Below are 15,666 nucleotides of genomic sequence, written 5' to 3' on the forward strand. Positions count from 1 at the left end.
GGGAATGGAAGGACACAGGCACAGTTGCAGTTAAACCCAGGTCTAGCAGACCAAGAAAAGTACAAGAGCGGCATATGCGGCGGATTGTGAGAATGGTTGCACACAACCCAAAGATCACCTCCAAAGACCTGCAAGAACATCTGGCTGCAGATTGTGTATCTGTACATGGTTCAACAAATCAGTGCAATTTGCACCAAAACATCTGTATGGCCAGGTGATGAGAAGGAAGCCCTTTCTGTGCCCACGCCACAGATACAGTTGCATGGAGTATGCAAAAGCTCATTTAGACAAGCCAGATTCATATTGGAAGAAAATGCTTTGGACTGATGAGACAAAAATTAAGTTATTTGGTCTTTATAAAAAGCAGATGTTTTGGTGCAAATTGCGCTGAATTGTTGAACGATGTACAGATACACAATCTGCAGCCAGATGTTCTTGCAGGTCTTTGGAGGTGATCTGTGGGTTGTGTGCAACCATTCTCACAATCCTCCACCTATGCCGCTCCTGTTTTTTTCTTGGTCTGCCATGCCTGGGTTTAACTGCCACTGTGCCTGTGTCCTTCCATTTCCTGACAACGTTCCCTACAGTCAAAATTGACAATTGAAACCTTTGGGAAAGCTTCTTGTAGCCTTCCCCTAAACCATGACAATGAACAATCTTTGTTTTTCAGATCTTTTGGGAGCTGTTTTGATGATCCCATTCTGTCTCACTTCAGCAGAGAGTCAAAGAGAAGTGCAACTTGCATTTAGGCACATAAAATACATTTTCTCATGATTAAACAGACATTTCTATGAGGTTCAAGGCTTAGCAACATAATCCAACCAACTTTGTGTTTAAATTCATCAGTTTTACATGCTGTTACAGGCATTAAAATCAACAAAACCACAAGGGTACCCATATTTTTGCACAGCCAGTTTTTCACATTTTATTTTATTTCATACAACCAAATACTGCTTTTCAAAAAATCTTTGTTTGGAAAACATCCCAGTACTTAGCTGTTCCTGCTAAAATAAAAACATACCACTTTTATATTTTTTGTGTGAAAGCAGAGTCAATTATAATGCCGGCTGAGAGGGGTTCCCAAACTTTTTCATATGACTGTATGTACATATTTGAGTTGGAGACTTTACTGTCAAGGCCTCAATTTAAAGTCACTATGAGTAAAAAGTGGCACATCTCACCCCACTCTCCCCTATACTGCATGTTCTACGTAACACAGATGCAAAAATAAGTCAAGAAGCAACAACAATTCAAGTAAGTCATGTACTGTGAGGATAAACACAGCTAAAACAAAATATATATATATATATATATATATTATCAGAGGTGAAAAGAGTAAAAATATTCTACTCAAGTAAAAGTATGATTACTTGGATGAAATTTTACTGAAGTAAAAGTAAAAGTACTGGTCTAAAAATCTACTGAAGTAAAAGTAAAAAAGTAGCTGATTTAACATGTACTTAAAGTGCAAGTTACTAGTTAATTTTTAACAGCGGGAGGGGGCAGGGGTCTCTTCAGTGTAGGGCATTATATATATAGACAAACTAGTTGTTTAATTAATGCAACACTTTTACAAATTAAAGTGCACAAATTAAACAAATCATGTCACCACACATGTATGGATGTATACTGTGTCATTATACTTTAGATAAGCAAATATGGAGCAAATAGTCTGTTAATGTGGGAATTTAACCGGTCTACAGACCTAAACAGACTGCAGCTGCAGTTCTAATAATGTAATTGTGTATAATTGATCTAAACCATGGACATTGCAAGGTTAGGCTGCTCGATTTTGACAAATCATAATCATGATTGACATTGTGTAATCACAATTATTATAGACAATTATTCATTGATTTAAGAACTGCAAAATGCACTTATTTAACATTTGAAACCATGACTTTAAACATAGCCTATCCTAATTGAACTGAAAACAAGGAAAATGCAAATAGCCTAAGAAAAACATATTTTTAATAATTAAATTAAATAAGTGTCAAAATTAAAATAAACCGTTGCAAATGTTGTTGATAGGGCACGTCTTTTGCTAGCAGGAATGTGAGGGCATATTTTATTTATATATCATGGAGCTGGCTGGATAAGCAAGTTATATTGTAGGCTACAGTGTTCTTAATTGATGACTGTTGTGGTGGCAAGAGTCAAGGAGCTTTAAACTTCCTGTGTTTTTTATTCCTTTATTGCTTGGTCTATTGCATAGACCACTAGGATTCAACTTAAAGTGAGTAAACTAATTGGTCGTGATGTTTTGAGGTGCAGCTGGGTCGCATATGCCTTTTTTCTCTCTCTTTCTCACGGTCGCGTATGTCATCTGACTCGCGTGTCCGCGCGTAACATATCTTGCACATTATTTTAGTCTATTAGTTTTACATTTCTTCTCGACCAAAGGCTGCCTTTCTGCCGTCTTCTGGAAGTTTTTCAAAGCTCCCGGCAACACGCACCGTTTCCATCCTACTCTGCACTGTTAAACTGAAAGCTAAACTATCAGGTGAGGGAGGGGCTGGATGAAAGGTTTGCTGCATTTAAAAACATTCACGTCTTCACGTGCGGTACAATGATAGTATTAGGATTATTTTGTTTTAATGATAAAGGGAAGCAATGTGTGTTGTTATCATGTAGTCGCAATGTGTTCTCTCCTCCTGTCGATCATTCACTGTGTTAGTTTCCAGTATTGTGCCGTAAAAATAAAAGCCCCCCGCGATATTTCTTTTCTTTTCTCTCCTTTCCCTATCTATTGTTTTACTCAGTAACGCAGGTGATAGTAAATGTAGCGAAGTACAATACTTCACAATAAACATACTCAAAGTAAAAGTAAAAGTATAGGTTTTAAAAATCACTTAAAAAATTACAAGTACACGAAAAAACTACTCAATTACAGAAACGCAAGTAAATGTAATTCGCTACTTTACACCCCTGTCTATAATACATGTTTCTATTGATTATCACAAACATATTCATGTTCAATTTAAACGTGTCATTTCAGTAAAGACAATACATGCACAGGACAAACAATTTTCTCCGGATCCAAAGTTATTTCACAGGTCATAGCTGTTCTATTATTTAGTGTGTGGGTGTGTAAACAATAAGCAATGATCACACCATATATCAGAAATAAACTCAAGCCGTAAGGTTTTCTGCCTGCAGCATACACTTCCAATAAGGTGTCATACTTTAGTCATTAATAATTGAAATGCTGCATGCAATATTATTTTTTCCTGCATTGTGTTCTTGTCAATACTCATTTTGCAGCTATGTTGAAGTTTATTTGGCCTACAGTAATGTAAACCTGTTGATTTCATTTTCAGCATTATTTATTTATTTTTTCAGCATTACGTTTGTTCTAAAACAGAATGATCTTCAGCTGCTTTTAAAGTGGAAGTAAGTTGGATCAATTGAAACACTTATCCCTTTTATCTGAAATAAATATATCTGAAAGGTGAACTACCCTTTATGAAGAGTGTAGAGGAAAAGAGAAGTGCAAAAGGCTTTGTAGTCGGTGTTCTTGGCAGTCTGTCAGAACCCATAAAAGACTGAGCTTCACAGAGTTAAGTCACAGATCAAATTGTGATAAAGTCATACCCAGCACAGCTACCATTACCATTCCTCACACAGAATGGAACTCAAGCAGGCCCTGGGTGGAAACTGGGTTGTTACAGAGCAAGCTGCATTGATGGAAGTGAGGCTGATTGCAGGTCTGCTAGTACTTCAAGTAGCTACTGAGTTTCCTGACCAGTTATAAATGCATGAATGTTAAAAAACCTCAGCCACTTATATTTGGTTCTAAGAGTCACTACATTTACATGTCACAGAGCCCACACAGGCACACGTTAGCCCGCAGAGATGCGCCTGGTTTAGCTTTACTTCCAATTAATTGTTTTTGATAAACTCTTGAATCCTACATCCACCTCATATTGACATAGAGAAAATCTATCTCTGACACACTCTTGTGCCTCACAGGGATTTAATTGTGATATTAATTCAGCCCAGACTGGAAGGAAACACACATCACTGCAGCATATTCCCCTAATGATTCATGCATTTTGCATTGTGTTTAGAGACATGAACTTAATGAGAACAGCCTAACATTTTCAACAGTGAGTGGGAGTTTTTAATTAGAGAAGTCAAAAGGCAAAATAACACAAAAGCAGTTGCCTTTAGTGCTGTTTTGTTTATGACTCTTTCAGAAACACAAAAGCCAAAGGAAGAGCAGCAAAGTGCATCTGTAATTACCCTTTCAAGTATGTACATTTGAGGAACCCTGAAAATTTATTTTTAGTTTTAGTTCAAGATAATGTAATTATCTGTTGTCTAAAGACACACTAAAGAAGTGACCTCAATCTTGTTGTCTATGACAAAGTTCTTTGACTTTAACCATGATGGGTGGTTATGAAAGGCCTGGCAAAACTGATTTTGCACAAGCCTCTCTGCTGCAGATCATAGCGGCTTTTCTCCAATCTCCATGAGGAAGAGACCACCACAAGATGCCCTGGCCAATCGCAGCCCACATTCAGACCAAACGTTCGGCCCTTAGTGTAAGTCAGCTTTTGATTGGTTCATGTAGTCGTCAATCGAGCTGGTGAGACCAGCCACATCTCACAAGCTTAATCGTCGATCCAAGTTGAGGTCAACGTTTCAAGAACCAATCAGGGACTACCTTCCACTAACAGATGGAAAGTGGGGAGGGCCAAGTCTGACTGAAGGCTAGATGGACATTTACATGAACCAATCAGGGGTTGCCTTCCACTAAGGGACATCAATGCACTAATGGCTCATCCCCATGGAGAAATGCCATTCTGATCTGCGGGAGGGATACTAAATGTTAAGAAATCTGTGCTGGTCTCGCTCGGCTAGGTTGTGGACAGATTTTTTTTTTTGATGTCTGACCTTGCAGCAGGGAGGTGGCTGTGGTCACAGTCTCCGGTACACCATCCTTGCTGTAAATAGACTGGAGGAACTCTGGAACGCAGTCGTTTTCATCCACAATTACAACTCGAACCTGAGAGAGAAAAGATGAGCGAAGATTAAAAGATGGACCGAGAAGGGAGGAAGTCAGAGTTAATAACTTCAAGTATAACCTTCATCACACAGACCTTTCACTCTATTGGGGCATTAACACACACACACACACACACACACGCACACACACACGCACACACACACATTTTTTTTTTATATATATATTTTGGGGGCATTTTTATGCTTTATTGATAGTGCAGATAGACAGAGGTGAAATGGGGCAGAGAGGGGAGTGACATGCAGAGAACGACCGCGGGTGGGAATCGAACCCGGGTCTGCTGCTGGGCTCGGCCCGGGGGGGAGGGGACGCCCTACCAACTGAGCTAAGGGCGCCCCGACACCCACATTCCTGTCACAAAAAAGACTACTGACTGTTTCTCCTGTTTGAGTGTCATTGTCCTTGTGATTCTACCATAAACTGTACAGTAGCCGTGTGAACCTCCCTTGGTTACAAATGAATTTCTATCAATATACACCCAGATCACTTATTAAAAATGTATTTAAATTAGTCAAATTTGTAAATGGAATATGAATAAATATAAATTGTGCTTTTAGTCAAATCAGCCCATTCACAAACACCTTCATACATCGATGGCAGCAGCAGTTTGGGGTTCAGTTTATTCCCAAAGGACACTTATCCATGTGGACGGGAGGCCAGGATGGAACCACCAAACCTGTGATCAGAGGTCCGTTTCTGCCTCATTTCTAATCTCATACCCATTTCAGAAACGCTGTTATTGTATCTACATGTGCTTAAACTGGCCAGCCAATCACAGTTGGAAAAGCTGGAGATGAAAAGTCACACTGAGTTTGGTGGTAAGAACATTTTTTAAATCTGGGATTACTACTTCAGGCGGAATTGGTTTTCTTTGGGTCCGGGGTCGTTTCATCTGCTAGAAACCAAAATGAACCCTTCCCCTAACCATAAGGAAGGCTCATCCCAACGTGTTGCCCTGTCCATGATCCCTCTGAGTTATTTACCCCTCCTCAGTGAGGGAGCTGCTGCAGTCTGCACAGGCCCTTCAGTCAGTATATCAGCGGAGAATGCAACTATGTGCAGTTTTTTTCTAGAGCCCCGAGCAAACAAATGAGAGTGGATCAGTGTGCAAAGAGGAATTGATATGATACGAGTGTGTCTGAGTGTGTGTCTGAGTGAGTGCGTGACATACTCAGATGCTTTCCAGTTCATTAGGGACATGAAGGCATACGCAGCATCTTTGACCAGATGTTGACTGCCTGCCTGGAGCATTCACTAAGGAACAAATACAGAAATGGGCTCTCTGACTTTCCAACCCACATTTCCCTCTTCCATATAAGGATTTAACACAAACAACAAACACTACAGAACACTCTGAAACACACAGACACACACACACACACCTACACCCACACAAATACAAACAGTGAGTGGTGTGTAAATACCACTGGTATTAGGTCTTAGTAGGTAAAATGAAATTCTGCAATATCAGTTAATCCTTGTGCAAAGATCAGTTTAGAAGCAATGGACACACATTTTCAATCTGACTATTTCAACCCCCTGAGGTGATTTATGTGTATTTGCCAGTGACTGTTAATCTTTGTATGCATGGCAAAGTAAGTGAGCCATATAGTGCCAGTATGACGAGGGGTTGGGAAAGATACACACAGTACATGTGTGCAAGGGCTCAGGAGAAGCAAGATTGAAGGAGATGAGTGAGGGAAGTCAACTGTATAAAGCTAGACAAGCTCAATCACACTCACTCACACACACACACACACGCACACACACACACACACAAACACACACACACAGGGCAGCTGCAAGCAGGTCTCAGGCTGGTTAGGTAACTAATGGTGCCGATGCGCTATCACTCCTGGAGGGAGGAACTTGGATACAACCTGCAAATTAAAGACATGCTCAGTGACTCCAGTCCACACAAATACACCACCTAGGTTTGATACTTTGGCAGAGTGAGACAGATCTCTGAAATTAACAATAAAAAAAAAAGACAACTACACAAATTGAAGTGGTGGCATTATTTTCACAGCACTCTTTGGCAAACAAATTAACCTTGTCATTGTTTTACACTATATTGAATTTACTAAGAGAAGGTCTGAACAAAATAATACCTAAAGGTGTCATATGTAGGGGAGAGTGGCCTAAGTTGTACCGGTGGGGAAGTTGTGCCACCCCTTGTTTCTAGAAAACCATAGAAGAAATTGGAAATGTGACCACATATTTAAGAAGAGCCATCCATTTAACTCATCCTGTAAATAAGGGAGAAACATGGAATAAGATATAAGCACATTTAAGCTCAAAAAACTGTTGTTTGCCTCTAAAAGTAAAATTTCCATGATCAAGGTTTTTTGATTATTGTGTCTGAACAATTATAGACACGTTTGAAAACATTTGACACATGTTTTAGTGCTTCAGTATGCTACACTTTGTGTCTATATAGTTAACACGATGTCAGCCCTAAACTGCTGCATCATGCTTATTATCCAAAATTCTGGGGTTGGGGTGATTTGTGCCAGAGGGCCTAGGTGAGTTATAAGTAAGTAAGTAAGTAAAGTGTATTTATAAAAGCACATGTATAACAGTTTGCACTGTCCAAAGTGCTGTACATAGTGCATTCAGTAGGTAAACAATGAAATAGCAATAACAAAAATAAAAGACACAACAGCCCATACATCCACATATAAACAAAGATAGTAGTGCAGAGGTAAGATAGTTAATGGGGAGGAAAAGTACCAGGGTGTACAGATGGGTTTTGAGCCTTGATTTAAAGGCAGAAATGTAGGGGGAATCGCATATACCAGGTGGCAGTTGGTTCTACAAGGGCGGAGCATCTAGTGCAAAGTACATTTCTGAGAGTTGTGGCATTGGCATGTCTGTTTACGCTGGTCACCAAAAGAAAATTATTGTCTACAGTAGCTCAGAAGAGACCGATATCTCCATTCCACTTAACAACACCACTGAGGAGAGTTCAGATGGCCAGAAAGATGATGATAGTGACTTTGTCATTGTGAGCTTTGCAGGTAAAACCATTAGATCTGCGAGGCCTTGTTTAAGAAAATTGTCCTTCAATCTTTGTAAATTATTTACTTTATTTATTTTAAATAAACCTTAAATAAGTAATTGTGTTATGGATTTGTCTTGCATTACAGTTTATGAGATATATGTCAATGGCACAATTCACCCCATGGTAGTCTCTCCAACGGCACAATTTACACCACACCGGGGGCAAGTTGTGCCACAAGACAACTTTTTTTCCGAAAGCTATATTCCAGATCCAAAGTTTTTATTGCCAGGGATGCACAACACCCTGAAATATATGTACATATTTGAGTTGGATACTTTACTGTCAAGGCCTCACTTTAAAGTCACTTTGAGTAAAAAGTGGCACAACTTAGGCCACTCTCCCCTATAATGGCTCCAGGATGCTCATAACTGGTTCACATTTGTATTTTGGATGTCTTCTAGAATATTTATGCATGGGTTACTATTGCTAAACAAGTACAACCTACTCATCGGGTTATGTAACTGTCCTAAAATAAGGCTCCCTCTTTCCCACCAAAGGGAACCAAGTTCCAGTTCCGAGCTGGTGCTGGGGCCTGTTAATATCCGACCAGCCAGAGCCGGCAAGAGAGCAACGGCATGACGTCACTTTAAATGTCTGTGTACACCACCCGACGTCGCTGTTCTCCTGGCAAACATTAAAGATAGCGCTAGCTTTAAGCACAACCACACCGGCAGATACATCTTATTTTTACACGTGTTGCCACTCACTTTGCTTTGTTAACCAAACATGATCTATACAGCAGTCAAGACAACAACAAGTGGAGCTCTGGGGAAAAGCCAGCCGAGCCCAGATATAGGTTTTGGCTGAGCCCTTGTTAACGAGCAACCAAGACATTTCTATATGGCCTGTTAGTATGTCAGTCAGGCTGAGCAAACCTGAACAAATAATAAAGTCTAATAAGTGTATCATTGTTATGTCAAAGGTAAAGTATGCACAGAAAAAAATGAACATTGGCTAACATGTTTTACTGTAATACAAATTGCCTAAAGGCAGCAAACGTGAGCCTTTGTTCCCTTTGTAGCTTTACAAAGTGTGCCATATGAAAGGCTACGACATATAACACTTCAGATAAGGGTTTCAACTAAAGGGTCAAATGCATAATCATGCTGTAATGTAGGTGTTACTGAAGGGAGCACAGGCCTTTCACCTATAATTGCCAGGTGATAATGAGCCAAGAGGGGCTGAGTGCTGACAAGGAACCGGAAGCCAAGTGAGAGCTGACAGGTGTGTGAATTAAACATACAGAAATAAACCTCAGGGAAGTTTGAAAAGAGAATTAGTTCAGGTTTAACTGTTGTCTGGCGATAGCATTTTTATGGGCGTACTGTAAGTTCAGGCGACGAAAACCCATTTTCTAAAATCTGCCTGTGGAAATTCAATGCACTTCCAGAATGTGAATTTCTTGAAAGAAAATAGTAGGAATGTATCTACTGTAAGTTCTAAACAACAATGTTAATGACTTGTGCAAAAACAGAAATACAACTTTTTTATTTTTTACAATTTGTTTATATAAAACACAAATTAATTACGAAAATGTCTACTAAACAGTGTATTCTGGTTTCATGTACTACGCCTTTTCGAGGAAGACATTGTTCACTACCAAAACTACTCAACTAAAAATGCCAAAAGGACATCTATAATTCACATTTTACCTTTATTTGGTTGTATCAATTTTTCTGGTTTTGACAATGTTTGATATTTGACATTTTGTAAAAATAGAACCATTAGCCCACACTATATTCTAACTGGCAGATCACTATCACATACTGTATGCACCAACTGTAAGTGTGGAACCTACTATCTATCAGCAAAGACTACACAATTACCATGGAACATTTGGGCTCATACACTAGGCACAGCTTGATGGTTTTCTGTGTTCAATTAACAGGTCACTTGACCAAGAATACATTTAAGTAAAATATTTCAGACAGAACTAAATATACCTTTGCTAGTTAAGAATTATATAAAAGGTTCTTGTGATAATGTCACTTATTTCTAATGCAAATCCCCTTGTTTCAAGAATTGCCTTAAATTAAAGATCAAACACAAGCAGTAAGTTAAGTGTTCACGCACAAAATCAGGCACGCACGCTGGCAGGCAGGCACGCATGCACGCACGCACGCACGCACGCACACACACACACACACACACACACACACACACACACACACACACACACACACACACACACACACACACACACACACACACACACACACACACACACACACACACACACACACACACACACACACACACACACACACACACAGCAGAGTTTCTATGTAGTGATGTAAATCTGCACAGACATAGGGGTGGGTGTAAGGGCAGGGGTACAATGTCTGGTTCTCAGCACCAACAGGACAGCACATGTGGCTGTTCAAAATAACTCTTCTCCAGGCTCCAGAGGGCAGGCATAGGACCAAAGGCTGGCTACCTCAGACCATAGCTGCATTCCAATAGTAGTTGCACTTCCCCTCGTTCATTTACCCTCAGCCCTTGGTATGACGTAACAGCATACGTTGCACGGAGGGAACTTGGAGCGCGGAGGGAGACTGGGCGGGGGAGGAGCGGGGGATTTAAATGGAACCCACTTGCCCTTGTAGTCGCAATGGACCGTCAGTTACATAGGTGGTTCTGAATGCAAATAATACAGAATTATAACATTCTGCAAAGGTAGCCTATGTTGCAGAAAGCCATTTCCATAGCATAACAAACATTGAATTTCGACACGGTAACTCAGATCATCAAGATAGTGTTACTTACACATGTAAATTGTTTGCTCCGACATATTTTCTTATTTATGTTAGTTTCAACCAAAAACATTTGTTTTAAATAGTCCTCTAATTGGCAGCCATCGGTGTTATAGCAGCAATGTGTAAACTGCAATACATTCACTGGATTGTTCCTATGGAAATAGGATAACCTAATTGAGGCGTTTTGGAATATATTTATATATATATATTTGTCCTGCGGGTGGCTGCGATGTCCCTAAAAGCATACAGTCTACCGGGAAATAGAAGAAGAAGAAGAAGAAGAAGAAGAAGAAGAAGAAGAAGAAGAAGAAGAAGAAGAAGAAGAAGAAGAAGAAGACGAACTGCAATGCACTGTGGGTGATATCCACCTCGGAGTGACCATGGATGTTCACTTGATCACTCAGCCCTCCGAGGGTCTATATCACGAAGTTCACTTCAGTTTCCAGACTATTGGAACAACACTTAAGATGGCGGCGGGGATTCCCCCGAGGGCAAGTGCCTAGGGAAAGTGAGCGAGGGCATGTTGAACAGGTATTGGAACGCAGGGCATAGGTAGGGAGACAAGCACACACACAACTACTCCCATGCTAATTCCTTTAATTATTTCCCTTTTTTAACTTTATCTCTATGTATCTATATACCATTACAACCTATTAAACCCACGTTACTCTCTCTCTCTATCTCCATACAGGCTCTTGGTGTTCTGTAGCCCACCGAGTGGAGCAGCTGAGGACAGATGGTTGAGTGGAACACGTTTTAACCCGGGGCCAGAATAATGATGGAAACCAGACCAGATGCATTAATGCCTGCAGCGGTCAGCCGCTGTTCTCTCTCACTTCCTGACAACATAAGGAAGACAGTGGGCATTCCAGAGCATTCAGTACTGACAGACAAGTCTATTTGGGTTTGACTGATCACAGTACTCCTACTTTCAGATGAAAACTGGACCTTTGGCTTTGAGTTGAGGGTGTTTATGATCTTTTACTATCTACTCAGTTTAAAGGGCACCCCATCATGTCCAACCAGGAGTCCCTAAAACAGAATGATCATTTTAACTGCTACATTCACATTAATACCAATCCATACAGCAATTGTAAATCAATATAAATCAAATCTAACAGCATGAGCTGCCTAAATACATGTCCAGGTCAAGGATGCTTCAGAGTACCTAGACCATTTGATTGTCTCCAAGACATATCATACACATTATCACCACACTATTAAACAGCTGTCTTCGAGCCAAAAACCACTGCACTTGGTCCAAGACGAAAGTGACACTAGCTTGCAATACAGCAGATCAATAATCAGCTTTGCAGCTTCAGAAACAAGTACAGATATTTGCAGTATTCTGTGTAAGACTTGATGAGACAACCTTGTCATGTCAAAAAAGATTGTGTTTGAGGAACATGTCACTTGGAATTAACACACACACACACACACACACACACACACACACACACACACACACACACACACACACACACACACACACACACACACACACACACACACACACACGTACGTACCTCTGCTGCACTGCTCATGCTGTCCAGGCCCTCACTGGCTCGCACCAATAGCAGGTAGCGATGCTGGTCGCTCTCGTAGTCAATAGAGCGGGTCAGGCTGATTTCACCAGTCTCTGTTGAGATGGAGAAGAGGCTGCTGGGATTGATGAGAAGGCTGTAGCTGATTGGTTTCTTCTGGAAGGACACGGCAGGCGTGACTAGGAAGCTGTGGAGACACGGAGGAATGGCCCATTGACTGAATCTGCATTACATGCTGGGGTAACATAGAGCAACATAGGGGTAACATGTTTATGTATTTTTTAATAAAACATATCATCCAACCGTTCTTATGGTGTGGAGTATAGAATTCAGATTTGGCCTTATCCACTGTACGAATTTAACAACTCAGAACCTGAGCTGAAGACATCTGTATTGCTTTTAAACTGTCATTAAAATTCAACAAATTTTATGAGGTTGGAGGGAATGAACAAAACCAGCACCAGCCAAGTTCTAACTTCACTGGCAGGCTCTCTATTAGTGCTGGATTCCTCCCTAGGGACAGGTCGACTCTCCCCGAACATTACTGGAAATGTTGTAAATAAGTGGTGTTCCATAAATGTCGGGGGGAAAAAAACACAAATGCTAATCTCACAATAACAGTATCACCTGTATTTGAACTCACTTCCTTTGCAGTGTAGTCCTTTTCACATGTCCTGCATTATTAAATGCAGTGCTTGCCGTGTTGCAAACCAGCTGTTGCACTCTGCGAGTAGGCCCGTCTGAAACTTTTTTTTTAGCACCACCTCCTGAGCAGGGGCTGACAATGGCTACATATTCATTTTAAGGCTGTTAAGCCCCTGTGGCGGTACAGGTTAAATAAAGTTTAGTGGAGCAGATGCGATTAGAGATGAGTAGATTTGTGTTCAGCAAGACCCAACAAACTCCAACCGGGGTTAACGGCAACACACTGTGTTCCGCTGGTGTGCAATTCATTAGTATAGACTCTTCATACAGGTGGTGCAACATGCTGAGCTGAGTTGGTGCTGGTTGCTTATTGGAAGTAATATGTAACCTCCACACGATTTTACCCATGAAACCAATATAAACAACACAATATTTACTCCATTGGTTTGCCAAATGTGTTCGTCAAATTAAAAAGCTGGAGCGGATAATGAGACAAATCCAAGGACATTTGTCATAGCTGTACCACTTTAATCATACCTGAGGCTGTGTGTGTGTGTGTGTGTGTGTGTGTGTGTGTGTGTGTGTGTGTTTGTGTGTGTCTGTAAATCAATATTAGAATGCAGTGCTTTTACAATTTAGCTGCATGGGGTATCATACATGCTCAAGGCTAAATGTGCCATGTTTATAATTCATAAATATATGTTGCGGTCTGTAAAACATCACAAAGTGTTAGCATAACCAGCGAAATGACTAAATGGGAGAACATTAAATGTCTATGATTAATTCATAGTCTATCTTTTTGAACACATGAGCAATATAAAGTAAGTGAGGACATCTTTGAAAAGTGAGGACATTTAGCCTGGTCCTTACTTCTTAAAAGGCCTGTTTGAGGGTTAACAAAGACAGAAATACAAGGATGTGTGTGTATGTAAACTCACGGCTGTCCTTCGGGGGTGTTCTCCGGTATGGCGAATGTAAATGAAGTGTTAGTGAACTGTGGCGGCCGGCGTCCAGCCACAACAGAGATGACAGCAGGAGCGCTGCGGCTGCCCAGCCGGTCTGCAGCCACCACCGTCAGCAGGTACTCCCTGTCCCGCTGCAGGGGAAGCCCTGTAGTCTGCACCTGGCCACTCTTCCTGTCCACTTCAAACCGACCATCACCACCTGCAGAGAAAAGACGTGTTTGCTTATATTATTAAAAGTCACCTTTTATGCAACATTTACTTTTGTAATGGTTTCTCAACATTAAAGGTTAACTATGTAACATTTTCATAAAAAAAAAATTATAGAGTCACACAAAAGTAATCTGACTCAATTATCACTTCTGCCCCACTAGAATGGTGCCGGTGTGTTTACCTGCACGAGCAAGGGATAATGCACCGACACCAGGCTGAGAGAGAGAGGACACCATATCAGTGTGTTAGCCACTGAGCTAACAAGAGCTAACCCGACAAGGAAGTGGATAGGCTTCAACTCTGGTTCCCGCAGAGCAGGGAGGAGCTTAGGTGGAGCTTAGACCTGAGTCTTCTGTTTACAAAACAATACCAACAAATGATACTATCTAAAATACAGCCAGAGAGAGGAAGGACTGTGCAGATAAACACACCACCACATATTATAGTGGGGTAGAAGTGATCTTTGGGATTTCTGTGTGACTCTATAATTCATGTTTTCATTAAAATGTTGCATAGTATGCCTTTAGTATAGGTCCCCAGTGTGACTTCCCTCTGCCAAAGTAGTACCCCTATGATGTCATATAAGGGGAGAAGCCATGCCCCCTCATTATCAACCTATTTAGCACTTCCTCTACCTGTGATAAGCACACCTCCTTACTGGCAGTAAGACCTGGGAGTGAGATTAGGGGCCAATCAGAGCAGACGTGTTTTTGGAAGGCTTATAGTCAAAGGTTCTAAAACAGAGTGTTTCAGACAGAGGCCAAAAAGAAGAGATTCAGCAATGGCAATGTGAGAAATGTCTGTATTAGAAACACAAATTGCAATTTTGAACCTGAAAATGAGCATTAAACCTTTAATATAACTTGTTTCCAAGTCCAGATCGTATGGTGTGTGTTAATTTCGCATTTCCGAATCTGCAACACATTCAACAGGAAGGCCATATTCAGCATGGATCTGCTTTGTTCAATAATGGGATTCGTTGGACAATTTGTGAGGGATCAAAAGATCAAAGACTAGATACTAAGTAAAAACAACACACGGGTAATGGTAGAACATAAAAGGAATAAAAGGTACTCAAAGGCAGGTTCAAAACAGGCTTTTGTATAATTGATAACCCAACACACTGGTGATGCAAATTACAACTGAATTAGTCATTTAAAAGAAAAACATCCAGAAAGACAGGCTAATTGTAGATACTGCAGCTGTAGATGGAATTCAATCACATACATTTGCTTAATAATTATCATAATACAAATAATAATGGTAGGATATTCGGTCACTACAAGAATAAACAGATAAACTAATGTAATGCAGTATGCCACAATGCTAGAATTTCTGCATCGACCTTTTCTTCCACGCATATTTCGTGGTCTCATATAGAGAAGGCTTTCAGCATAAAATGAAAAAATAAAGAGACACATTACAACCCCTGGACACATGACAGCCTTCTAAT

General features: G+C 40.6%; 1 protein-coding gene across 1 annotated transcript in view; it reads right to left on the bottom strand.

Moving 5' to 3' along the window:
• Positions 1–15,666, bottom strand: part of LOC307255394 (neural-cadherin-like) — a gene marked incomplete at both ends in the record, with an annotated part of 245,454 nt that overhangs the window by 151,686 nt on the left and 78,102 nt on the right. The window contains 3 exons of the mRNA XM_080034077.1: positions 4,900–5,011; positions 12,376–12,580; positions 13,977–14,202. Coding sequence (XP_079890203.1) covers positions 4,900–5,011; positions 12,376–12,580; positions 13,977–14,202 — 543 coding nt within the window. The remainder of the gene's footprint in view (positions 1–4,899; positions 5,012–12,375; positions 12,581–13,976; positions 14,203–15,666) is intronic.

This window comes from Ammodytes marinus (genome assembly GCF_949987685.1).
Source record: "Ammodytes marinus genome assembly, chromosome: 1".
NCBI lineage: Eukaryota > Metazoa > Chordata > Actinopteri > Uranoscopiformes > Ammodytidae > Ammodytes > Ammodytes marinus.